At 39.8% G+C, this 25,545-nt stretch overlaps 2 protein-coding genes across 4 annotated transcripts in view; one reads left to right on the top strand and one right to left on the bottom strand.

Moving 5' to 3' along the window:
* pcsk5b (proprotein convertase subtilisin/kexin type 5b) overlaps positions 1 to 16,600 on the top strand; it is an 89,116-nt gene extending 72,516 nt beyond the window's left edge. For both annotated transcript variants that reach the window (XM_046033924.1, XM_046033923.1), the window contains 17 exons: positions 269 to 371; positions 921 to 1,057; positions 2,757 to 2,957; positions 4,507 to 4,575; positions 8,284 to 8,344; positions 8,439 to 8,584; positions 8,957 to 9,163; positions 11,156 to 11,239; positions 11,476 to 11,662; positions 11,765 to 11,979; positions 12,378 to 12,620; positions 12,724 to 12,957; positions 13,092 to 13,272; positions 13,349 to 13,566; positions 14,391 to 14,491; positions 14,692 to 14,902; positions 15,314 to 16,600. In XM_046033924.1, coding sequence (XP_045889880.1) covers positions 269 to 371; positions 921 to 1,057; positions 2,757 to 2,957; positions 4,507 to 4,575; positions 8,284 to 8,344; positions 8,439 to 8,584; positions 8,957 to 9,163; positions 11,156 to 11,239; positions 11,476 to 11,662; positions 11,765 to 11,979; positions 12,378 to 12,620; positions 12,724 to 12,957; positions 13,092 to 13,272; positions 13,349 to 13,566; positions 14,391 to 14,491; positions 14,692 to 14,902; positions 15,314 to 15,723 — 3,008 coding nt within the window. In that variant the 3' untranslated portion in view covers positions 15,724 to 16,600. The remainder of the gene's footprint in view (positions 1 to 268; positions 372 to 920; positions 1,058 to 2,756; positions 2,958 to 4,506; positions 4,576 to 8,283; positions 8,345 to 8,438; positions 8,585 to 8,956; positions 9,164 to 11,155; positions 11,240 to 11,475; positions 11,663 to 11,764; positions 11,980 to 12,377; positions 12,621 to 12,723; positions 12,958 to 13,091; positions 13,273 to 13,348; positions 13,567 to 14,390; positions 14,492 to 14,691; positions 14,903 to 15,313) is intronic.
* Positions 16,601 to 18,118: 1,518 nt separating this feature from the next.
* Positions 18,119 to 24,425, bottom strand: rfk (riboflavin kinase). 2 transcript variants are annotated; one of them, XM_046035468.1, is made up of 5 exons: positions 24,093 to 24,424; positions 23,849 to 24,000; positions 22,547 to 22,698; positions 20,616 to 20,718; positions 18,119 to 20,365 (listed from the first exon to the last, which is right to left on the bottom strand). In XM_046035468.1, the coding sequence occupies exons 2-5, from the start codon at positions 23,928 to 23,930 to the stop codon at positions 20,193 to 20,195; spliced, it is 510 nt and encodes a 169-aa protein (XP_045891424.1). In that variant the 5' UTR covers positions 23,931 to 24,000; positions 24,093 to 24,424; the 3' UTR covers positions 18,119 to 20,192. The 2 variants fall into 2 exon arrangements, with proteins under 2 accessions (XP_045891424.1, XP_045891423.1); XM_046035467.1 differs by having other exon boundaries at positions 23,849 to 24,425.
* Positions 24,426 to 25,545: the final 1,120 nt, after the last annotated feature.

The following is a 25,545-nucleotide window of genomic DNA, read 5'->3' as shown; positions in this document are numbered from 1 at the left end:
AGCAGATGTCATAATGAGCTTCAATGAAGTGAAAACAATAACAACTTACTGTTGGTTATAATGGGAGCAATTAGGACACATCACAGCGTCAACTCAATTCACTCAAATAAAAAAAAGAAGTGAAAAGATTCATAACAAAGGTGGTAAACAAATAAAAACAGAGCATGAAGAAACCAAAGTACGTAATTATTTATTTTCTTCACAAAATTGTACTACAACTTGAAGCAGGTGTGAGGTCTTGTTGTTCACTGTTGCTCTCCATCTGCAGGAGAGTATTTGAGCCCACATGGAAAGTGCCACCTGTGTGATGCTACCTGTCTGCAGTGCACGGGTCCAGAGAGAGAGGACTGCACCAGGTGCCCTGCATCAAGGTGAGAACAACTGAACATCTGTATTCAAAAGATTCAAAGTAATACTGCTGAGGAGGTACACTATGACACGCCACATTTCAATCCAACCAACCCACATACTGACAAAAAGTGAAGAACTAAAAGCTGACGTTGGTCTAAACATGGTGGCCCCCGAATCCACATGACCAAAAACTTTCAGCGGGTTCAGATTAAACCACTTCAGATGTGAAGTCCATACGACCTTTGTTTAATTTGTCTTACAGTGTCTCATATATAGAAGCGTTACAGACACCGTGTTACTACTAATAGTGATGTGAGTTCCAAAAAAACCCAACTCTATTCTTGTCTAGTCTATTCAAAAATGTGTGATTCTACTTTATCAAAAGGAGAGTGGAGTTGACAAGTATCTTATTTTTGGAAATAACAAAAACTATTGTGGTATTTTTGTTTTTTGGTTGGTTTGTATTCCTTCTTATTTCAAAGGAAAATATACAATATGATATAATACAATATTTATTTTTTTCAATGGCTGATTTTGCGTCTTCATTGACACGACATCCCCGCGTGCAGGTTCTTTGATGATGGACGCTGTGACATCCGCTGTCAGAAGGGGCGTTATGCCACGGGGAGGCAGTGCCATCTCTGTCACCACACCTGCCAGGAGTGCACTGATGAGGGACCTGACAACTGCACCAGCTGTGACAAAGGTACACTAATCTGGGTTAAGATCTGAAAACGACACTGATGATTCTTTTTTTTTGTTTGATAATTAAATGTGGAATAACTAAAAACCTTGTATATTTCTCATAGTGTAAATAAAAATTACATTACTTTACTGACAGGCAAGAAGTTGCACCAGTTAGTGCAGATAAAACCGTAAATACACACATTTTATATATTTCAACAATACCCTCTTTTTCTTTCCTACTATATAAAACCTGCACGCTCGTAGACTTTGAAGTGTAACAGGTAGATTTTTACAGAGGTGTTCATTTAAAAACCCATCTATCTAGTTGTGATTGGAATGTAAGTGAAAGAGTGTTTTTTCGTAACATCACATGGATCAAGCCAAGGCTCATTTGTGCCAGACTCCACCAATCAATCCTCTAAAAGTAAATGAATCTAATTAAAGCAGTAATTCAACCAAGGCCTACTGATAGATGTGTTAAAAGGGGGAATCAGTCATTTGTTCGTGGCAGCCTGATGCAGAGGTCACTGCACATCTTTCAGATTTCAGAAGCCCAGTTAAAGGACAAGCTGTCTGGATTTGTCTACTTTTGCTTCCTTTACGTTTTATGATCCCGTGCAGCCAATCCAAAGTCCGTAAAAAACTTTTTTCATCAGTGTGAAAACAATCGTGACCCGGATGTCATTAGAGGCTCACAGCTGAAGAAATATCAACTTGAATGTGGTAATGGTAACGGTGTTTATTACAATGTCACACACAGTATTATGGCTGTCAGAATGAATGTATTTACACTGGGGAGAGTCTGTTACGCACACACCCACCTACACACACACTTTAAGATACCAGACAGCCAAGGAGAAGATTAACACCAGATTTCCCCTTCACGCACACACTCTGTCTCACTGTCACATGTGCACACACACACATGCACCCACACACTCTCATTCTCTCTCTCTCTCTCTCTCTCTCTCAATTAGCCGGCAAGTTTGTCAGACTGTGTTTGCAAATGTGGTTCCATTTAATTACAGGTCTGTCTGAGGCTCAATGAGACATAACAATAATAACATGAACAGACCCTCCATCTGTCTCTCGCCATGTCATTTCTCTCTCAAAACAACCACTCTTATCTTGGCCAGTCACACACACACACACACACACACACACACACACTGATGCATACTGAGCAGACAATTCGTGATACTGACCTTTGAGTAATGTGGAGTTTTACACCCCTACTGTCTCTAGCATTTCTGTTTTATTTGACAATCACAGTAAAGAGAGACAGGAAAGGCAGAGGGCAATATCCAAAACTTTTTTGTGGACACACATTCAGACGGAAAACACACAGAAAAAGTGTTTAATATTTAGAAAAGGATGTTAAGTTGTATAAGCTGCTGAAATATCAGTGCATATTATTTTTGTAATTAAAAATTAAAGTCAAGTCACAAAATCAGGTTAGACTGATAAAATTCACACCCAAAAATTCATGATGAAAAATTCAAACTTGAAAATCTGGGCTACAAAGAATAAGCCTGAATGAAATCTTTTAACCTCTGGCCTATGTACTGCCAGTCATGTGGGCAAATGCATGTATGACAACATGCATGTGTAACTATGTAGGGGTGATTTGATTTTGCTTTCTAAAAACTCTGTAAAAATGTTGCTTCTGCTGTAAATGTGATCATATAGATTTCTTTTTCTTTTCTTGCGGCATCTAGACAAGTTTGAGGTGGTCAGATACCTCTTTCAGGGTCAGTGTCGGGGTGTCTGTCCAGAGGGGTTCTTCCACTCTGCAAGGAGAAGGTGTGAACCCTGTCCTGCCGACTGCATCATCTGTACAGCAGTGAATCACTGCCTCCACTGCAGCCCAGGACACAAGATCAGAAATGGCAAGTGTGTCCCATTGGAGTGCAGTGCAGGTGAGAGATGCTGCTAGAGCTTCGTATGACTTTGTTACGTGCCCATTTACAGATGTCACTATGAAAAGCACTCTGTTAATTCTGCAGTAGAAATGCTGAGTGGGTAAATTCTACAGAGTTCACCACTGTGAAAAACAAGCATGAATAAAAAAACATGACATCTATATCTCACTATTGTTGAAAGATGAAGAGGTAGGGAAGGATTTTATAATAGCGGCCACTGTTGCTCATCACCACTGTCACAGAGCTGGGTTGAATTTGGGAAAACGTTAGGGAACACGCATGTAGCACAGTGACCTCATTTTCAAACAATAATTAAAATTTAAATACAAAACATGTCAAAACATGCCAACACAAGGGCTCTGAGACACAATTTAATAGATTTAAAATATTAAATTAAATTTAAAGAGAAAATTACATGTACATGAGGTGATTCAGGCCATTTTCTACAGGAATCTCCGTACAATCATCTATCGTGTAAGAGAAGAAAAATATATGGCCATGAAACTCTAATCAACAAAGCATGAACACCATAACAGAAACACAAAAACACTGCATTTGTGCACTGATATGACATGATATCTACTGCTTTAGATAAATACTCTAAATAAACATAAAGAAATCAAAATGTCCCACCAGAAAAATACAGTCATTTCATCTGGTTATGTATCTAGGTGTGCCGGGTGCCGATGTGCCGATTCCTTTTACTTTCTGTTCCTAATCTGTTCAAGTAAAGAACATCTGGAGAATTAATTTTTATCCTCAGAGAGATTGTGATGATGAACACATCGCACTTTATCTCATCGTATGTGATCAAATGTGAATGCTGGCCAAGAAAGGATTGGGAAAGAACTGAAATGTTTTTTGATAAGACAGAGAGGTGGAGGTGGGGTGTTACAACTTCACTACATTGAATGGGGGTGAAGAGTAATGATGAGAGTTTGTATGTGGGAGGATGAGACGAAATTCTTATCATATGTGGCAGGCAGGTCTCAACAGGCCCCACAGACAGCTTGAACTCTGGAGTAGGCGAAATTTGGCAGTTGTGCGTGTTTGACACAACTGACAATTGTGCTAGTTAATCTGGAAGTTTTCCCTCTTTGCTTTTCATCCTTTGTTGGCTTCAGAGACAGAGGAATGAGACTGCATTGATAGATGTGACATAGATAAAAAAGGTGAACATATAAAAATTACAAAATTAAGCTAATATTTTGTTGAAAAGTTGAAAGATAGCAAATTATGTAATTCTAAAATAAGACGAGCACCCTTACAGCAGCATGTCTGTAATATTACAATGGTCATTTATGAAACAGGTAGTGATTTGATGTCTGTTTGTGATGACAAACAAAAGAAGTGCAGGTACTTAGCTTATTGTAAAAAACTGTCATCCAGTATTTAGCAATTAATATAAACTCAAATGCTTTACACAAAATGGACATAGAACATTTTGAATTAAAATCCAAATGACCGTCTTTCTCCCATCTTCTGGGTTATTTCATCAGCATTTTCTTATGTGTCATGCATTTGTTTTATCTGTGTCTTTTGTCAGGTGAGGTTTCAGATGCAGAGAATGAGGACTGTCTCCCCTGTGATGAGGGCTGCAAGCAATGTAAACGCAGTAAGTAGACCACACCTTTTTTTCTCGCCTCACTTTGTCGCCTCCTACCTCTTTTACCTGCATGGCACACCACAATATCTGGCAGTCAAAGTGAATGAAGTAAATGAAAAAACTTGCTCCGCTTTTACTGTTCCCAGCTAAAGACTTTTCTCATTTCAGTTCTCAAAACTGAGAGCCAGTGAGGTGTCAGGAAAGCTTGCAAACAAAACATGACACCTAATTAAAGGAGGATTTGACTGTTCTAAATATGTTTGGCATTTATCAATGATGTTGCCTTTGATTGTTGATGTACCTCACTCTTTGCTGTAGGATCTCTACAGGTGCAGTTCTGAAATGAATCAACATTTTGTTTATTCCAATAAGCCTTATTCATTAATGAAGTCATTTGGACAGATGAGGATTTCCTTAACTATTAGACACCATACCCCATTAGGCGATACAAGATTAGTATTTGGACTAATAGGTGCAGAATATCAGATAATTTTCACTTTTTCCACAAGGAAAACTGGCTGAAATCTAATGTACATGTCAGAGGCTGACATTATCTATCCCACAAAGGGTTAAATAAATTTGATTTTCCATTCTTGGGTAAATGGTGCCATTTGTCCTTCCAATGCTGTTTCCTTTCCATGCTGTTAGTAAATATCAAAAATCAACATACCTTTGTCTACAGCAAAACTGGATACTTAACCCCTCTTTTTCTGATTGGGGTTTTGAATATGATTGGGTTATGATACGTTTTTCTCAACACTGTGAAATGTGAAAACATATAGAGTAAACCATTCATAAACCTAAATCTAATTCCTTACACCTCACCCTGCCAGTACAAGCCACACAAAGACGAGAACACTTGCTTCTTCCAGAGATTGCTCTTGACATACCATAGAAAGTTGTTATTGAGCTGAGGTGGAGACGGGCTGTTATTATGTCATTATGCATTCTGGGTGGAATATTTTTCTTCACTCTCACCCCCACCACAGCCTCTCCGCCACCCATCTGCTCTTAGTAATCACAATTCTGCAAGCTAAACAAGTCAGTCAGCAGATTAGAGATTTGAGACGATTGGCTGAAGTGAAGATGAAACAGAACGTGTGGTGTCTGAGTCTGGCATCTAATATGTGTGTGCATGCGTACACTATGTGTCATCCAGTATTTCTAAGCGTATGCCAGTTTTAGACATTTAAAGTAATGTGGAGACAGGATTTGGATGTAGTTCTTAAATCAAAATTGGGATTGTAGCTATAGGTTGGGATTAAAACACGCAGTTTAATGTATTAAAAGGAAAAGTTCACCCTTAAATGTTTTCATCTTTTTAGTCATATTTATGAAAACACTGCACTAGCGCATTACTCATTCCAAAAAGGCAAAAAAATAAAAATAAAAAACACACCCCAAAGTGCAGCCCGACAGTGTGTGGTTAGATGCAACAGCTCAGTCCTACCTCTCCCTTCAAATTACTTCAGTACTTCTTTTTAACTCATCGTCAGTTTAATTAATCCTCTCTGCATGCTATACTCCTTAATCATGGAATAAGAGTTTGAACATGTTTTATAATTGGATTGGACGTGTTTTACCTGACATTTAAAACCTTCATTATCTTGACCCTTCTTGGCACATGGCTCCTTGGCCTCCACTGTTACGATGCACCGCTGCTGACACATCTCTGATCAGTCTGTGTGCTCAAGGTTTTTCTCTGAACATCAAGTTCTCCCAACTGGGTGTCTATGCCCTTACTTCTTTCATTCCTTTACTGACAACATGTCAATGTGTTTCTTGTTTCAGTGATGGGGAGTGCTAAACAGCATTTTGACCATCTTTGTTGAAGGCAAGATGATTTTCACAGACTACACAATGCACTGTGATTTGTTATCTTTGTTTCAATATGAACTACTGTTCATCTTTAGCAGTATTATTTGGCTTCAGGAAAGCAGTACTGCTACAGCTCCTTTACTGTGGAGCTGGACTCCTGGTAAGAGGCTGCTGGTACGCTAAAGCTCATCTCACCTCCAGTTTTGATGGTGTGCTGCTAATTTCTGTGCTCGAAAAAAAGCTTTCTTCCTCTTCAGTGTTTTGCTTCATTAAATTCTCTTCTTCTCAATCAGCAATTTACTTCTCAAACACTTCTTGATAAACACACTATGACAGTTTCTCCCATTGAAGTGATGACTTGAGGTGATGGTGCGTTTATATATTCCCACTCCTGCTACACCTTTTTTTACTGAGCCTCAGTGCTAATCATTTTAATGTGTGATTGTGTATGCATATCATATGTGTGTAACTGCTAGTGTGATATGTAGCTTGCAAGTGCATGTAGACTGTAAATGTGTGTGTATAAGTGCTTGCACATTCCACAAGTGCATACTTCAGGATGTGTTTGCCAGTTTAAATTCTGTTGAAATCCCCCTCCTCTGGCTTGCACGGTTAATATTTATACGGGCGCTATTTTCTCTTTTCACATAGACACAGCCTGAAGGCATGATTTCCGGCTCCTCTGTCCCTCCCACCTTGCCTTTCTCCCAGTCTCTCTCTGTATGAGTAATTGCTTTCACAGGTAGTGGCTTGTCGACCGCATTGAAGTGCAAACCAGTGCAGTGTTGTGGGTGCTGGAAGGAGACTGAAAGAGGAATGGGGTGTGGGGGTCGATGGAGGCTTTTCTGGAGAAGATGAATGTCCCAAGGGACAGTCTGCAGATGAGCCTTTTTTTATAGTTATTTCCATCTCTTTCTCTCCCTCTTTCTGTCTCTCCTTTACCCTTTCTCTCTCTCTCTGCTTCCTGTCTGATCCTTTCTTTCTCTTCATCTTGCCCCCCCCTCTCGCACCCTCTGTCCTCTGAGATGTTTTGACACTTTTGGACTGAGGGATGACGGCGTTGCTCTTTCTCAGTAACCAGTAGGATGGTTTTGATTGACAGCAAGAATTAATTAGTTTGGAAGAAAAATGAACTTTCTCCTTTGGTGTGTCTCTCACACACACACCTGAGTTACTTATTAATATTCCTGTATATATTCCCCGTCTCCAAAAACAAACAAAAAAAACCCCACATAAATAGCAAATATCTGTGTTTTTTACATAACCTGTCACTCAGGTGATTATTTTTTTGTCATTCAGCATAAGTACACCTGCAGTGGAAGCTAAACAGACAGTACAGAAACACACAACAAAGCAGTAACATCGAGCTGCTGACTTCATGAAGATGAGAGAACTAACAGGCATTATGGATGTGAACTGAAATGCCTGTAGAGATGCTTCGTTTTTTTCATTTTGTTTGAAGGGTTCTGCTAGTTCTGCATTGATCACCCTCTGAGAGTGGCATTGAAGTCTACAGCGGACTGAACACATTCATTGTATGCTGTCATAGTGCCTCCTGCTGGTGTTAAAGGAAATCACAGTGCTGCTCTTGGGTACACGGTAGATGAGATGGGATATGAGATGGGATTTTGCCACATTTTAACTAAATAAAAAGCTAACCACTAACCTTTACCTTTACCTTTTCCAATATGGAGAGATAGGGGGAAATTGACTGAAATCTGGTGATGATAGCAGTAAAACAAGGACTGCAGCAACAACTACATACTAAGGCTGATCCAGTAGACACTCTCTTTGGTCTTCCTTTGAGATTGAAAACAGAGCCACTTCATAAAGTCCAGAACTCACAGTATGCCCGATCTGTTTTCAATTATTTGTTTTAAATTCTGCTATTCACCACAGATGATTCAGGAGATCAGGCCCAGGGAACTGTTTGCCTCAAATGTGAAGATGGTTACTACCAGTAAGTCTCTTCAGTTGAGAGTTTCACTGAGTTTACATCCCCTTATTCATTTGTGCTCACATTGATACAACCCGTCTGTCTGTCTGTCTGCCAGGTTAGGCACAGACTGCCATCAGTCCTGTCCAGATCGGACCTACAATGTGAACGACAACATGGTGTGTGCTCCATGTGAAGACAAACGATGTGAAATCTGTGACCAGTCCCAGTGCTACTGGTGTGAAGACGGATTCTATGTCTTTGGTAACATTTGAACCATTTACAATTTTGGGCCTTGTTAATGGTGTGAATATCAGCTGTTAAAGTCCTATGGGCCGGAAAAAGTGACTCAGTATCCTTTAGATATGGTAGACAGGGTGGGGCACTGTCCCCTAAGGACCTGACACTCCACCAGAAATAGTAGTTTCAATGTCACTGTACTACTTTCAGAATCTTTAACCATTCTACTAAAGACTAAATACTGTAATTTAAATAAAGTCCCCATCTGTTGGCATATATGATCACAAGCATCCAAGTACAGAAAAGTGTCAGAGATGACAAATTATATATGCCACTGAAAGACTGATATGTTTAATGGTATATGGAAGAAGTAAAAACATGTGTTTGTGTGTCCAGATGGACAGTGTGTCGATCACTGTAAGGCAGGTTTCTTTGTGGATGAGGAGAGCCGGGACTGTGAGACTTGTCACCGCACCTGTCGCACCTGTGGAGGGCCACAATATGACGATTGTGACTCGTGCGAGGACGAATTCACCCTGAAGAACGGAGAGTGTTTAGAGGAAGGACGGCTTGCTTCCTGCACTGAGAAACACTTCAGAAACAGTATGGCAAATGTTAATTTGACTTCTCTACTAATTATTGTCAACATGAATTTCCCTCGGGATAAATAAAGTATATAGCTATCTATCTACATTACCCACCTTTAATTTTTTGTTTTGTGTGGGTATAAGTTCATTTCCTGTGCGTCAAGAAAACGTAATAAGTTATTCAACTGAAGTATATCTCTGCTTGTACTTGTAACATGCGAGGCTTACTTTCTAGTTTTCCTTGCTTAACCATCGAACTAAATTGCTCACCCTGCTGTCAACTACTGCTATTAAAGCATGTTGCATTAAATATATATATATACAGTATATGCTCTAGTCCATGAATGTCTTGTTCCAGTAGCCCATTTGTCATCAGGTTGCCCTGGTTCCCAAGCACCTGACACAGACCTTGTTGATGACCGGGCGACATCCAAGCTGGTATAGCTCTTGTATTTGCAGTTTCACTCATGCCTGAGGTAGGCTGGTAGCATTAAGGACCTTGCCTAAGGGTCCAAACAGATATCTATGAAGATTCTCAGTCATCCAGGTCATAGTTATCCAACGAAGGTTAAAATCAAGGGCAACTGGACTTGGTTGAAGATACTGGAAGACGTTTCGTCCCTCATCCAAAGGACTTCTTCAGTTCTGACTGACTGGCAGGGAAACTCAGCTATTTAACCTCAGTGGGGTCGTTGGCCCAGGTCATCGATACCGCTGGTTCGTTAGTGTTCCTTGTTGCTGTGACGACAGTCGTTACAGTCGTTAAGACTACCTGTGGCCAAGACTGAACGACCATCGTTGGTATCTTCACCTGAGGTCAATAGGTTACGTTTGATCGAGTTTCCTGGGAAGTGATGAAAGGACAGCATTGTAAGTGGGGGATAAGTGGTGGCGTAGACCCCCTCCCCTGTTCAATGATGGCTTCTCAACCCTGGTGTAGATGGCTTCCTTGACACCTCTTTCAAACCATCCATCTTCTCTGTCTAAAATGTGCACCAGGTGCACCAGGTGCACCAAATGTGCACCAGGTGCACATTTGGTGCACATTTTTCTCTGTTTAAAATGTGCACCAGGTGCACAGAGAAGATGGATGGTTTGCTGAGTTTCCCTGCCAGTCAGTACTGAAGAAGTCCTTTGGATGAGGGACGAAACGTCTTCCAGTATCTTCAACCAAGTCCAGTTGCCCTTGATTTTAACCTTCGTTGGGTCCAAACAGATACCCCCCAACCTGACCGGGAATCAAACCCACAATCACCTGTACCAAAGTCAGTGACGTTAACCACTGAGCTATCCAGGAACATCATGGTACAGGGAACGCCATAACCAGGTACCCGGCATAGTGTACAGGAACATCTGCCATGGGTATGGGCTGGAAGTCCCAAGGTCAAAATGGAAGACACTTCCTAAGGTAGTTGAGAATGGCCGAGCTAAGATCCTGTGGGACTTCGAGATCCAGACTGACAAAGTGGTGATGGCTAACCAACCAGACATCGTGTTGATCGACAAACAGCAGAAGAAGGCTGCAGTGATAAATGTGGCAATCCCAAGCGACAGCAACATCAAGAAGAAGGAACACGAGAAGCTTGAGAAATACCAAGGGCTGAAAGAGGAGCTAAAAAAGATGTGGAAAGTAAGAGCTACAGTGGTGCCAGTGGTAATCGGAGCACTCGGGGCTATGACCCCCAAACTGGGAAACTGGGGGAGTGGCTACAGGTAAAACACCAGAGGTCTCTGTCCAGAAGAGTGCAGTCCTAGCAACAGCTAAGATATTGCGCAGAACCCTCAAACTCCCAGGCCTCTGGTAAAGGACCCAAGCTTGAGGATGACACATACCACCCCGCAAGGGGTGAGAGGGGGATTTATATATACTAAATAACAAATCCTTGAGTCTATTTTCATCCCAGCTTGCATGCTTTCAGTTATTAGGACATTTCTCCTCTCGCTCCTTCCTCTCTTCCATGCCTGTCTACTTATTTTGCCGTGGTTTTTGTTTCCTGTTTACCATCAGGTAAGGGCGAATGTGAGCTGTGCCACTCATCATGTAAGACCTGCTCTGCTGCAGGGAAGGAGGACTGCAACAGCTGCTACTCAGGTAAACATCTGCTGTGTGAAACTCTAAGACTGCGCTTCTAAAACTACACAATGTTAAGTGGGCTTGTATGAGATGTTTTAAGCAAACTTGCAATCAATCAATCAATACATGTTTTTTCTTTAGCAGGCAGTGTGAAAAGGATGACAAAGAATCTTCCTTAAATTTAAACAAGTGAACACCTCTCTGTTCTTTCTTCATTTTGTTGTATTAGTAGTGTGATTTTGTCATTTCTTCAGGTCGTTTTTTGACTCCTCATCAGACCTGCACGTCTCGTTGTCCATCTGGTACGTTTGCCAACAAGGCATCCAGCCAATGTGAACACTGCTCAAAAGGTTGTGTCATGTGTCAGGACGGCCAGCTGTGCCTGCGCTGTCGCAGGGGGCTTTACCTGCACAACGGAGCATGTGTGGTGGAGTGTCAGAGGTGCTTGTCTTGTTTTCTAATTTTTTGACTTACACATGAACACGCATCATCATGATACCTCAGTGATATCATACCTCCGTTTCTCTTCTGTCTGCCTCTCAGAGGGTTTCCTCAAGGTGGTGTATGCCAACCATGTGCCCCAGAGTGTACATCCTGCCAGGGAAACTCCTCTCACTGTCTGAGCTGTGAGAGACCGTACTTGCTGTTGGACCACTCCTGCAGGTCACGCTGTCTACAGGGCTATTATGCCACCGAGACAGAATGCCGTCACTGTCCAGCTCACTGTAGAGAGTGCAATCAAGAAGGCCTGTGCAACAGTAAGTATGCTGGGTCGAACTGTGATGGGTAAAGAAATGGAAGGAGAATTGAAGAGAGGTGTTGTTTTAAAAGGTGAATTTGTTTGGTGTTGGAGTAGCAGAAAAGAGGAGGGGGAGGACATACAGAAGATGATATACATGTTTTCTTTGATTATTTCAGTGGTAGCTGTATGATTATCATTGGGCATAAAGACAAACAAGGCTTTTATTGATGACTGCATGTTGTTATAGAAGTGAAAAATCAATAATGAAAACAAGCCAGTATGAAGAATTGAGGGCTCACTGAGGGAAGGAAGAAGAGATTTGAAAAAGGTCAAATGCACTCCACAAAGAGTTCAGTCCAAATGTAAACAACACTGTTTTGCCCTTCTTATCATTACTCTTTCTTTCTCTCCCAGTGTGTGCACAGTACTACTTTCTCCATGATGATAAGTGTGTGGATGATTGTCCTGATGGATTCTTTGCAAGCGAGAAGCAACAGGAGTGTGTGCGTTGCCATGTTGATTGTGCCTCATGTGACGGACCGGGCTTTGATGACTGTGATGTGTGTCACAACCAGAAAGCTGTCCGTTACAATGGAGAGTGTCTGTCTCAGTGTCCCAACAACACTTACTATGATGCAACTACCAATGAATGTAGAGGTAGGTTATTTTGATCATGCAAAATAAAATAAGGATAAAAAATCTACTCCATCATTACAGGATGCATTAGTTGACCGTGTCTCATTGCTTTTCAATTTCCCAGATTGTGACAGGTCATGTCTGACCTGCTCAGGCCATGAGCCCTCATCCTGTCTCAGCTGCGATACCAAAAGGCGTAAGGATGCCACTGGACATTGTGTGTGGTTCAGTCAGTGCTCTCTGAGCTCATACATGGACCAGAATGGGGAGTGCCAACAGTGTCACGAATACTGCCATCGTTGTTCTGGGCCAGGCAAAGACCTATGCCTCAGCTGCAACGAGCCACACTTCCTATTGAGTATGTTATCAAAATAAGCCAGAGAGAGAGCAGAAAATATTTTGGATTAACCTTTTGTAAACTAGATGCTCCTTTATTTTATCCACCAAAAGGAAACAACTTTAAAAAACTAACTTTGTGTCTGTGTCCCTCAGACAGCACATGCGTGCAGGAGTGTCCTGTGGGTTACTATGCTGAGGACAGGGACGAACGTGTGTGTGAGCGCTGTCACTTCAGCTGTAAGTCATGTGCTGGTCGCCACAGTTTGCAGTGTGTCACCTGTAAAACTGGCTTCTTCAAGCAGGGAAGCAGCTGCGTCGAATTCTGTTCAGAGAGGTTAGAAGAACACACAGACACACAAAGTCTCCACATCAAAGAACATCATAAACTAAACACCCTCTCTGCTTTTCAGTCACTTTGGCAACACCGCCTCTATGGTTTGCGAGCGGTGTGACCCCTCTTGCAGCCAGTGTTGGGGTCCTGGTAACAGAAACTGTCTGAGCTGTCGGGAGGACTACGTCTACCTGAGGCAGTGGGGGCAGTGCCTGCAGAGCTGCCCTCCAAGCTACTACCAGGACAGTCGGTCCAAAACCTGTCACAAGTGTCACCCCACCTGCAAGACCTGCATTGGTAAAGGAGTCCTGTCATGGCTTGTTTGTTGTTTTTTTTTGGGGGGGTGGGGGAGTGGGGGGTTCACAATGACATAAAAACCATCATCAGGAATTAAACACATTTCTACACTCAAAGTATTTATATTGTTTTTCAGGAGACAGAAAAATGTTAAGTTAACCATAGATAGTTTTGATGATACTGTGCAAATGTGGAATATGGTTTGAGGCAGTCATAAAGGCAATCATGAACAGTAAAACAAACAGATTTGTCACAAGTGAACATCGTACACTAGCTCAGGATATTGATGCCAAATAAGATGAGGAACCATCTTTCCCTAGAAGAGCACTTCTTCATTAGACTTCTTCTTAAATTGCAACAACAAGAATTAATGCCCATTATAATGAGTTCTATTGTAGGGATACATGTTTGGGAACACTGTAAAAGGGTAAAGAGGAAACAAAAATACATTTAAAGTATTTTTACTTTCATATCCGAGAGTACAGTGGAGAGTTGACAGATAATAAGGGGAGAAAGAGAGAGGAACGACAAGTAACAAGGTCCCTGGCTGAACTCGAAGCAGGGACATTTTTTCATTGTCGGCTTCTTAAACCTCTAAGTTACCAGGAAACCCAGAATAAAAATATTTCACATCACATCTCTATATTCTTAAATAAGCATGTCTGTCACACTAATATAATAAAAGTATTATTTTTAAGCCATGACATACTTTTTCTGTGCCTAGACATGCTTTTCATTTGGAAACTCCAGTTCAGTCATGTGATGACATTTGACACTATTTTCTTTTTCTCTTGTCTGACATCTCTTTCTCTTTCTCCTTCCAGATAAGGGCGCTCTGGCCTGTCAGTCCTGTTATGAAGGCTACACGTTCATGGGTGGCATCTGTGAATCCCAGTGTCTCCTAAGCTTCTATGCTGCCTCACAGGTGACAGACTGCTTTCTTACATAGAGTATATTTGTTTACATTCAACTACCCTTTCACATTTGCCTCATGAAAAAAAACCTATTGGAGCTATAGCTGCAGTTTGGCTAGGCTGCTCTGTGAGTCAATGAGGAGTATTTGGAGATACATTTTGTGAAAGTGACACTGAGTCTGCTGTGTGACAAATTCCTCTGTTGCTCCAGGGCTCTAAGTCCAACAGCGATGAGCCAAACTGCAAGGCGTGTGACCCATCCTGCCTGGACTGCCGAGGTCCCAGCATGTGGAACTGCACAGTGTGCCCCACACTCCAGATCCTGTCTGATGATGGCCGCTGTTTGACCTGCTGTGGAAATGAGACACGCCACGATGATAAACCGATACCAAGGGAGTGTTGTGACTGCAAGGCATCACTGGGTAAGCAAGAACCGCTTGTTCATCCATTGTATCTTCCATCTGGTCAAGTTAAATTCTTGTTCTGAACATACTGTACTTAGACTTCTTTCTGTCCTGGAAAATAGTGTTTGTGTGTGTGTGAGTCAAAATTCACATCCTTTCAAGACATCTTTCATTTGTAATGGTTGCCCTGTATAATTCCTCTTATTTATGGCCTCCCCACCCTGTAGACATGGGGTTCATCTTCCTGTCAAACAGGGGTTTCCAGTATTTTAGAACAATGGTATATCTGTACCATATTACAAGAAAATTTCACTGAAAGAAGTGAAAGAAGAAGAGTCTCACTCATGCTAGACAAGATTCGTCAGGAACAGATTAATTTTGTCATTAATTTATGTAACCTAATGGTCAGCTTCACCTCCTTCTTCTCAGTGGAGTGCATCCTGGGTGTAAACTTTGTGATGAGGAAAGGTGAGGATACTCAAGGCAGCACGGGCAAACTCTTTGTCACTGCCTGTGTTCTACTAATCCTCTCTGTGGGCGGAGGGGTCTTCCACTTCTGCAATGCTCGATCAAAACCATTTGCACCCAAAACCAAAGCTGGAGGCTATGCGAAACTGAACACCAATGGAGGCATTGCCTCACAACCCACCACCTCTTCATTTGGGGAGTATAGCGACAGAATCATTGAATGTGAGGATGATGAGGAAGACAATGATGATGATGATGATATTGTGTACATGGGACAAGATGGGACAGTGTATCATAAGTTCAAATACGGACTCTTGGATGAAGATGAGATTGAGCTAGAGTATGATGATGAGAGCTACTCATACAGATGAGAAGAAAGAGAGAGGAATGATGTGTAACAAAGGTTGCAAGTGTTGACAATCATATACATTTTATTGTGTTATTTTTTTCCATTTTCTTCATGGCAAAAATTTAATTTGAAGAAAATATTCTCTGTTTACATCATATAATAGCTATTATCCGCTCATATTGCTTAGAGAAACCACAATCTTACACAATAATATACTTATATTTGATATGAGTTGCAGGGGTAGACTTAATACCAACAGAATTTGGATTTTTCAAAGACAAAATACAAGATAAAACACAGTCACATCAATACTACTTTTAATTGCAAATTGTATGTTATTAATAACCAGGTTTACTGATCATTTCAATATACTTCCTCTGTTTCTACATTGCCTGGTTTGAAGGACTTATTTATCACTGTTGTAATATTACTGTCAGTACTCACCGTGTTATACTGTGTCTTTGTTTAATTTGTAAACAGGACTGTATCGCTTTACAGGAGTCACCTAAAATCAAAGCAAAAAAGCGCAGTGTGATCTGTAATGCTGTGTGGACTGTTTGGATCTTTTCATGTTAATTTACACAGAGAGGAAAATATTTTCTCAGGGGTTTCCTCTTGTTCCCCGCAACCCTGTACGCAGGATAAGCGGTTGACGATGGATGGAAGGATAGATAGTTTCTTCTGGTTCAGGCAACAATAAAATGCTAGTATGATCTGCAGAAAGTTGCAGGAGAAGTGATTTATTAAGACTTTTTCACTCTATGTCTGAATGTCTGCATGTCTGCATCACACTTACTAGAAAAGTGTGGAGTGAATTTTAAAAGTTTTTCTCTGTACTTGGTTGAGGTGAAATATGCTTTAAATGATTGTTTCAAAATAAAGTTGGATTTTGATCTGTACTGTGGGTGTGCATTCTTGGTGAACTAACCTGCAGATGTACGAGAGTTGAAGTGGGTGGATTTGGATAAGTATTGCAATTTAACACACAGGTGCCTGCTGTTAGCTGTTCCCTGTAATTGCTGAGCTTAGTAACATGTTCATATTGGATTTAACATGTGATTGTGTTATGTAAGAAAGCTCAATTTGTACATATTATTTTTTAAATATATTGGCCTCTGCAATGTGTGGTCTTAATTTAACTCTATCAAAAGGTATTATTACCACTGTTGCTGTCCATGCTGTCATGTAGCTGTCAGTATTATTACACAAATTGAAAATTAAGAGATAAATCCAAACCTACCACCGAAATAGTTCCAAGTTGTTGTACTTACATATCTGTAAATTAAAAAAAAAAAAAAGCAAATTGCAAACAAAGGCTACTGTACCAAATATTAACATTGATTTTCTCAGGTGTTCAAATACTTATTTGCAGCTGTATCATACAAATAAATAGTTAAAAAATCATACATTGTGATTTCTGGATTATTTTTTTTTTAGATTATGTCTCTCACAGTGGACATGCACCTACGATGACAATTTCAGACCCCTCCATGATTTCTAAGTGGGAGAACTTGCAAAATAGCAGGGTGTTCAAACACTTATTTTCCTCACTGTATATATATATATAGACCTAACTATAAAATATTAAAAAATTAAAAGTAGCTTAGATGTAGTAAACTACTTTTGCCACGTTGCTGTAGCTTAGCTTGCTACATTTCACTGGGAGGTAGCTTCTGTGTAGTGAAGCTTCATTTAATGTAGAGTAGTTAGTAGCTTAGCTCACTACATTTTCCAAGTAGCTTGGCCAACACTGAATTTAACTGTATAAAAAGGTATTATTATTAGAACACATTACCACTGTTGCTGTCCATGCTGTCATGTAGCTGTCAGTCTTATTACACACATTGAAAATGAAGAGATAAATCCAAACCTACCACCGAAATAGTTATAAATTGTTCTACTTACTTATCTGCTTAAACTAAGCCAAATTTTCATGAAGCTCATGTAACATAACTGTTAAGTTGTTTCTTTGGTAATATAACCTTTACCCTGAGTCTCCAGCAGAACAGGTTGAGTCCAGTGTCTTATCTCATACTAAACTCAACAAATAGACACAATATTATTTCAGGGACATCTGCCACTGTACCTCCTTCACATACAGTGGAAGGGAACTTCCAGAGCCAAAACACTTTTTGTTCTTGCTGTGACACTTATCCACAAACACAATCACATACCTGGTGTGACTGTTTGACTTTGCATTTAAAATGTATAGATATAGTAAACATGATTTTCAAAGAATGTCCCCTGTTGATTGTTTTCTTTCTTTCTTAACTGCGTAATTTTTAAAAATAAATTATTAAAATATAGCTAAATGATGTTTGTATCTGTGCATATTTGCTGACAATAACATTCAGGAAGGTATCGGCCAATAATGAGACCCTAATAGATTCTTTGGCTGCAAAAAAAATCAAAAAGGCTTGATCAAACTATTTATTTGATTAAATTATATAAAACACAAGAATGGAAACATAAAAGATGTGTTTTAACTATAGATGCAGTAACCCTGGTCCCTGTGCAAACTAGAAAAAATGATTATAACAAATTGGCCTGGAAAACATTTAACCCTAAAACATCAATGCAGTGGGTTTAAAAGTGTTGAGATCCCTCTTTCACAGGTCAGAAGAAGCAGCACATTACAATTCAAAGTTACAGTGAGATTTCGTTTGTACATTAAGTGTTTTAGAGGATGAATGTAATGGCTAATGCAGCATTCCATATGAAATTATAGCCTTATATAGTAAGACATTTGTCAACATAACAGTGAAGCACTGCTTCCTGTATTCTCTCATTCTTTTGGTGGGATTTAATGCCATTTTCAAGCTTTTAGAAACTTTAGTTCCCAGTAAAGAAACTAAACTGATTAAAAGGACTGAGACTGAAAAGGTACCTGGAAAAACAGGTAAGCTTATCATGGTAGAGGATCATAGGTAATATTGCATGATACACATGAACTTTCATAAATTGCAGTTATATATTTTACACCCTAAACAGTTTAATAAACTAAAATGCAACACAGCTTTAAAATCCAAAATCACACTCATATATTTCATTCATTTAAAACAATTATTTACACTTCAAAGAGCTTCACACACTCTGTTGTTCTTTGTAAAGCTTAACAGGTGCATGAACACAGACCTAAAAAAACAAAACAAACTGAGCTACTTCTCTTACAGGGTTTAGTCAATAGTTGTTTTATATATATTCATATATAACATTTTGAAAGACCTCATGTAATAGAAAAAACTGTACTATAGATTTATTATGTGTATTGTAGATTTTCTGTTCAGATCATCCTTTCACCTTTTTATGGTATAAATGTGACTTCATACACTTCAAAGACAGAACAGGAGCTGTGGACCTTATACTTCTTCATCTAATTGCACCTATCAATGTTTTACTCTATTTAACAAACTCAGAGGCCGGTGGACTGTAGGTCTGAGCATCAGGCAAGCAGCAGTGAAAAAGTGTAACCAACATGCATAAGAACTTGCTTGCTTATTCAGTCTTAGTGCTCCATGGATCAACTACCATTCATCTACAGTTCTCTATAGAGGAAACGGGCTGATAATGAAAAAACAGTTCCATGGAAATCCAGATGCCAAATATGTTGAAATTACTTTAAAAGCCTATATAACATGTTTTTGAACACATTTTATTTAACAAATAATACTGCTGATGGCTATTAAATAATTTGTGTCTACAATAAAAAGATTTTTTCTGCATAATGCATCAAAACCCCCAAATCCAATCTCTGGTCCAATGCAAGTAATATGGCCATTCAATTTTAGGGCAGCAGTAAACAGTAGAGGGCTTGTGTCACAAAAGACAAGGCGAAAGACTTCTCATGAGGAAAACGAAAGGAGAGCGAGCATAATACTATTATATGATTTCATAATTTAATCTTGTCTTCACAAAGATGCCTTGCATTTAGCCATAATGTTGCATAGGGTCATCCAACAGTGCAACCAGTGTTTTTGTAACAGATTATAATGCCCAGACTTTGTCTAACCATCTGACACAGAAACAAATCGCAACAGAAAAGGACTAAATAAATGTTTGAGCTTGGCTAGATGGTCTATTTGTGTCATTCTCATAATTCAGGTTTTGTGTTGATGTGGTCACCCCTCATTCCAAAATTTTGTAGGTACCTTCTCACATAAAATATTCCAAATATACAGCAAGACGAGTGAGACCCATGAGCTTCTTATACAGTTATGCTGAGTGATTATGCAATCTGGTGTGAATATGTGCTGTCTGCAACAAACCCATACAGGACGTTACACAGCTCATGAAATACAGACAGTGACAAAAAAAATAAAAAATACAATATAAAAAAAAGATCGGTTGAATGATTATGTCCATGTGCAGCCATGGCGACAGATATGAGATCTCACAATGAGGCTGTGCACTTTAATGAGTATGTACACATGCACCTGCATGTACATAGAAACCTGTGTTGTTCTGGTGTGTGCACACAATCACAGCCAGCGGTCAGTGACCATTCATAATAGTCTGTGATGTGGACACGGTGGGTGAGGGCAGGGCTGAAGACGAGCTGGGAGCACTGGTGAAGAAGTTGTCCTCTTTCAGTTTGAGATGCTCTGGGAGCTCCAGCTTGACCTTGGCCTCCTCAATGTCATTGTTGATGGCCGTAATGAGGGCTTCTGTTAGGGACAGCAAAAGAAGTCAGAAGACAGAGTGTGTGTGTGTGTGTGTGTGTGTGTGTGTGTGTGTGTGTGTGTGTGTGTGTGTGTGAGAGGGGTGCAAACAGAAGAATGACGAGTTTATAAAATGGGAGAATCATGGTAGGTAAAGAGGGAAAATAGTGAGATCAATCTGTAAGGCGTGGGATCTATGAGACCAGATAAACAAAGATAGGAGCGTGCGCGCACGTGTGTGTGAAAGGTGTCGTACCAAGTGAATCGTAGCTTCTCTCTGGACGAATGTAGCCAACCATGACAACACTGAGAATCTCCCCGTAAAAGTCCTCTTTGAATGTGTGAATCACATGGGTCTCCTGGAACCAAAAAGATGTTTATTTATACCACAGCTGTCAAATGTAATGTACTGCATTTCTCTTGTTGTGTGATCAAACCAGAATGTATTTGAATGGCTTACACTGAGCCCTGCTTTTGTATCTGACAACGACATAATAGAGATGCAAAATAAATACAGAAAATGGCTATGTATGGAGAGTGAATGAAGTATACATTACTATATTAATTTAAAAAGATGACCACGTTGAAAAACAGCATTAAGACATATTTTAAGGACTCAAAACTTTGAGCGAAACACTTTACTCCCAATAAGTACTTTCACTTCACTTAAGAAACGTTTCTCTAAATGCATTACACTGCAAACTTTACCACTATTATCTTAAAACATTCTCAACACAAGAGTATTCATTCTAAAAATGGACATTCCACTAGTCTTGTTTTAACTAAACTTTAACATTTGGATTTTTCTTTAATATAGATTATTGTTCCATTGCTATGCTTGCTGCTTATTTGGTTTAATAGTGAACCCATGACAAAGACTTTCCCTACTCTCTGATTGGCCAAAGTTTTTCACCAGACACAATAAATACTATTCTTCATATTTTGTGGGGTTTTCCCACAGCTCCGATGAATCCGTTTAAGTGAAAAGAGTTTTGCCTCATGATGCCAGGCTAAAATGCTGTTCAGTTCAACAAACAAAAACTATTTAATTTGTTCCAACATCTTTCTCTGTTTAACTTAGAGATAGGGGATTATTCTTATTTTATTTTTAATTACAATGTTGCTCTTGTGTGGTCTTATGTTGTTATAAATCCAGTGCCTCCCTTTCCTTTACAGCGATATGCTCTTGCTCTTCTCTAAAAGGTGAAAGTCACTCTCAGCCAGGCTGTGGGATGTTTAGTTCACCGTAAACCCAGACGACTGGGGATTATAACTGCTACTTGATAGTCACCATTATTAGTGATGCGCGCTAAGTCCACACACTCTGGGGAAACACTGCGTTGTCATCCTCTTGGATGCATGGTGTTTCCTAAAGCCTAGTTCACACTACACGGTCGGTTGACGCTGAAAATCGTGTAGTCTGCACGAGCCTCAAGTCAATGAGTAATTGTGTTAAATCATATTGACAAAAAAAAAAAATATTCTGATCATGATTTTTGCCATACTCAAGCAGCCCTAGTTTGATTCCAGAGGGACAACAAGACCAATTCAGTGTGACACCCAGAGCCCAGGCAATGTTAGCACCATACTAGTCTTAAAGTCAGTAAAGCCAACAAATATATTCTAATGATTGTTTAAACATAATGAGTAATATTTGTATTGCATAGATGATCTTTGACATTTTACCTATTTTTCTTAATATTCCTGAAAACTGAGTAATCATGCCTATTTCTGTACTATGACTGGGAAAAGAAATATGATAATATTTCTCTTCCCAGTAACTTATAGTACCGAATGAGACAATGATCAGTTTTTCTAACATTCCGCTACAAGCATTCGTGTGCAGTCATGAATGAAACCATGTAGTTTGATCATTTATATTTTAATGAATGCATACATTTATTTAGGATAAGATGTTTACTTTCTTTAGATGTGTATAGCTCTGTGTAACATAACTTCAATGAGCAGTCTTGAGTTATTCTTTTCCCCAATTCAAATATTTTTGTCCCATTGTGGGTCCAGCCAAAGCCGTGGAGGAAGAAGTGGGCTTTTGACCACAGAATCACTGCCTTTAAACCCTTGATTGTCAATGATTATCTGACATTTTAGAAATACATTTGCAATGTGCAAACTTTCTGACTAAAACACCAAGCAGTTTGCAGTGAATGCCACTTATCTTGTACTGACCATGGACTTCTTTGTATTTTTGTAGTAAGGGTTCCAGCCAATGCTCATCACCATTTTGTAGACATCACCATTACCAACGCAGGCCCAGCCATAGTAGATCCCTGTGCTGATATCTGCTGGAAGATTGTCCACAACTGAGTCGGGGAAGTTGGCTGATGGGAGAGAGAGAAAGGGAGGAAGAGTCAGAAGAAGGGGGGGCAAGGTTAGCCAGATCCTCCTAAAAGTTAGCATCTTCAAAGTTAGAGAACCCTATCTATTTAGAGAAACATCTGAACAGATTGTTAAGATAACCAAGGCAAGACGTTCATCCACAAATAGAACTGACTTTGTAACAGCACCCACTGTTTGGTTACGGCAAATGTCTTAACTGTTCAGAAGCTCTGCATGATTATACACAAACAACTTCTGTAAAAGCAATCTTATTATTTACTTATTCTTAAACTTCACTGTTCTTCTGCGTTTTGGGGATAAATCAAGCTACCTGTTTCTGTTTAAAGGGGTTCTTTATTAAGTGTCTCTGATAACAAAGTGGATGATTTGCACTATAGTAATAAGAGTAAGAGAGTTTTGGCACTTTACACAATGGTTTGACAATTTTCTGGAAAAGCACAGACTTTATGATTTTAGATCTTGTGCCTCAATGTTTGTTTGCTTGTTAGTATAAGCTATGCATCAACATCGTTAGCTAGGTGTGATCTAACAAACATATCCTAAACCCAATATGAAAACACTTGTGAGAAGGGACTAGTTTGAGGACACCATCTCGAAATTGTCATGGTAATAATCAGAATAATGAGAACATAACATTTAGCATTACAAAGTTCAGATTTGCTTTTCAATAGAATAAGTGACAAAAGTCAGGATGATTAACTTATTCAACATTCATTTGCGTATTTCCGTCCGTTCACTTTGATTAAGACGTGACTTCACTAGACATTTCTGGAAACAGTTATTAACTTTACATAGCCATTATTTCTGGTGAAATAATATGTAATAAGTCCCGCCACTAAAATTACATTTAACTCACTGCAATAAAAAAAAAGCAATGCGCGTTCGTCACGTAGAAAGGTGTCGTCACCACTGCTGTTCGGAGTCGCTAACTAAGTGTCTGATGGCCAGCAGCGACAATGAATGAACAGTAACGTTAAATCAGGTATCTGTCAAATCAACTGAGAAGGACTGGCGAACATTAAGGTCATAATAACCACAGACGGTCAGGTTTCTGACTTAACGTCATCTACGTAAACTAGGTTATAGGTTACCGAGAAACTCAAACCGATTAATGACGGATGATTAACTGACCTGTGGGAATTCCCAGTTCTTTGCTGCCTCTCCCGAAGCCTCGAATGACCTCTCCCCGGCAGAAGTACGGAAGGTTCTTCATGACTAATTAGTCTCCCGAAACCAGCTGGCTAACGTTACCCTTCAGGTGGACGCCACAGAATGACCTCGAACTAACGTTACAAAACGAAGCCGGACTGGTTAACGTTAATCAGCCGGTGTTCCACTCTGTTGGCTTTGACAACTAGCAAAAATGAAATCTTACCCTTGGAGAGTTCAAAGACCGTCCTTGCGTTTAGCTAACGTTACAGCGTCACCTGCCTGGCTAGCTTACTCGAGTTGGATAAAGTTGAATGTAGTTAACTCACTGAGCAGCGATAAGTTCACCAGCTACGCTAGCTAGGCTAACTACTGTTAGCTTAATCAGAGGCTCTCTGGTACTAAAGCGGGTTTATCCAAAGGTGTTGGTTGTACAGTACTCGACATATAACAGTCTCTGTATCAGTCAGGTCCACTCGCAGTATGATGATGAAAATGATGAGGCGCCGGTGTCGTTGCATGTGTTGCACACATCCGTAACACTTTTGCTGATGTCATTGACCGCGTGACCAAACCCTGAACAGTCACATGTTACCTTCAGGTGTTGTAGGAAATATAGCAATTACAAATGAAGCATTCATGACCCGTCTTGGGAAATACGAAATTTGATACTCCGAAAACCGAAATGTTACTCTTGGGCGGTGGTAGCCCATGATAAGTTTTAGAAGAGACGAAGTATTTATACTAAGTATACTGTCGTTACATAATACTGCTTAGCATACTGCAATCATTAAGTTGAAAGTGCTCTTATTTCGCTTGTTTCTGGCTTGGTTTTTACTGACAACAACCTTCGCGGATTGTTCTTCGCCCATATGCGAGTTTTCCCAGATCAGCAAATTAACGATACTTTACTGTATTTAATTTAAATAAGCGTAAAACGTAATATTTAACAGCCCAAAATGTAATTATTCGTTAAATAAAATCACAGTTTTCCTTCTAACGTGCCTACCTGTAGATACAAAGCCCATCTTAACTGTCAGGTTTGTTTGTAGTTTCCACAAGAGGGCGACATGAGAACTATCCTTTCACAAGCACCCACACCATGGCCCAGTCAGACGGTCTACCTGTGGGCCTATATGTACAGTATATATTTTTGTCCCAAATTTGACCTTGGATATATATAAGATACTCATATTGTTTTATTTTCAGATCAGATTATGATATAAATTAGTTAATTAAAATATTTAATTAATCTACATTTTAATTAAAAATAGTATCTAGTAATAGTAGTAGCCTACTTGTAATATTATTGCCAGTATTATATCAGACATTACCTTTTACATTTCAGCCTGAAACATAAAGCGATTAAGAGATCCTTAAACAATCGCATATGATTTTAAAGATACATTATATTGCCAGTACTTGGGCGATTGCCTTTACATGCACATAAATGTAAATAATATCTCATTCTTAATCTGTAGGGTTTAATATGGAGTTGGCCCACCCAACACATTCCTAGTGTGTTTATTGGAATTTCTGACCATTCTTCTACAAGCACATTTGTGAGGTCAGGCACAGATGTTGGACGAGAAGGCCTGGTTGGGGTCAGGACTCTGTGCAGGCAAGTCAAGTTCTCCACACCAAACTTGCTCATCCATGTTTTTAAGGACATTGCTTTG

This window comes from Micropterus dolomieu, linkage group LG21 (assembly GCF_021292245.1).
Source record: "Micropterus dolomieu isolate WLL.071019.BEF.003 ecotype Adirondacks linkage group LG21, ASM2129224v1, whole genome shotgun sequence".
Taxonomy (NCBI): domain Eukaryota; kingdom Metazoa; phylum Chordata; class Actinopteri; order Centrarchiformes; family Centrarchidae; genus Micropterus; species Micropterus dolomieu.
The sequence above is the reverse complement of the archived record's forward strand: the minus strand, read 5'-3'. Positions and strand labels throughout refer to the sequence as shown.

Coding starts and splice junctions, on each gene's coding strand:
- rfk (XM_046035467.1), bottom strand. CDS start 23,930: ATGAAGAACCTTCCGTACTTCTGCCGGGGAGAGGTCATTCGAGGCTTC. Junction 20,719..22,546: donor AAAATACAAAGAAGTCCATG/GTCAGTACAAGA, acceptor TTTTGGTTCCAG/GAGACCCATGTGATTCACAC. Junction 20,366..20,615: donor GAGAAGCTACGATTCACTTG/GTACGACACCTT, acceptor TGTCCCTAACAG/AAGCCCTCATTACGGCCATC.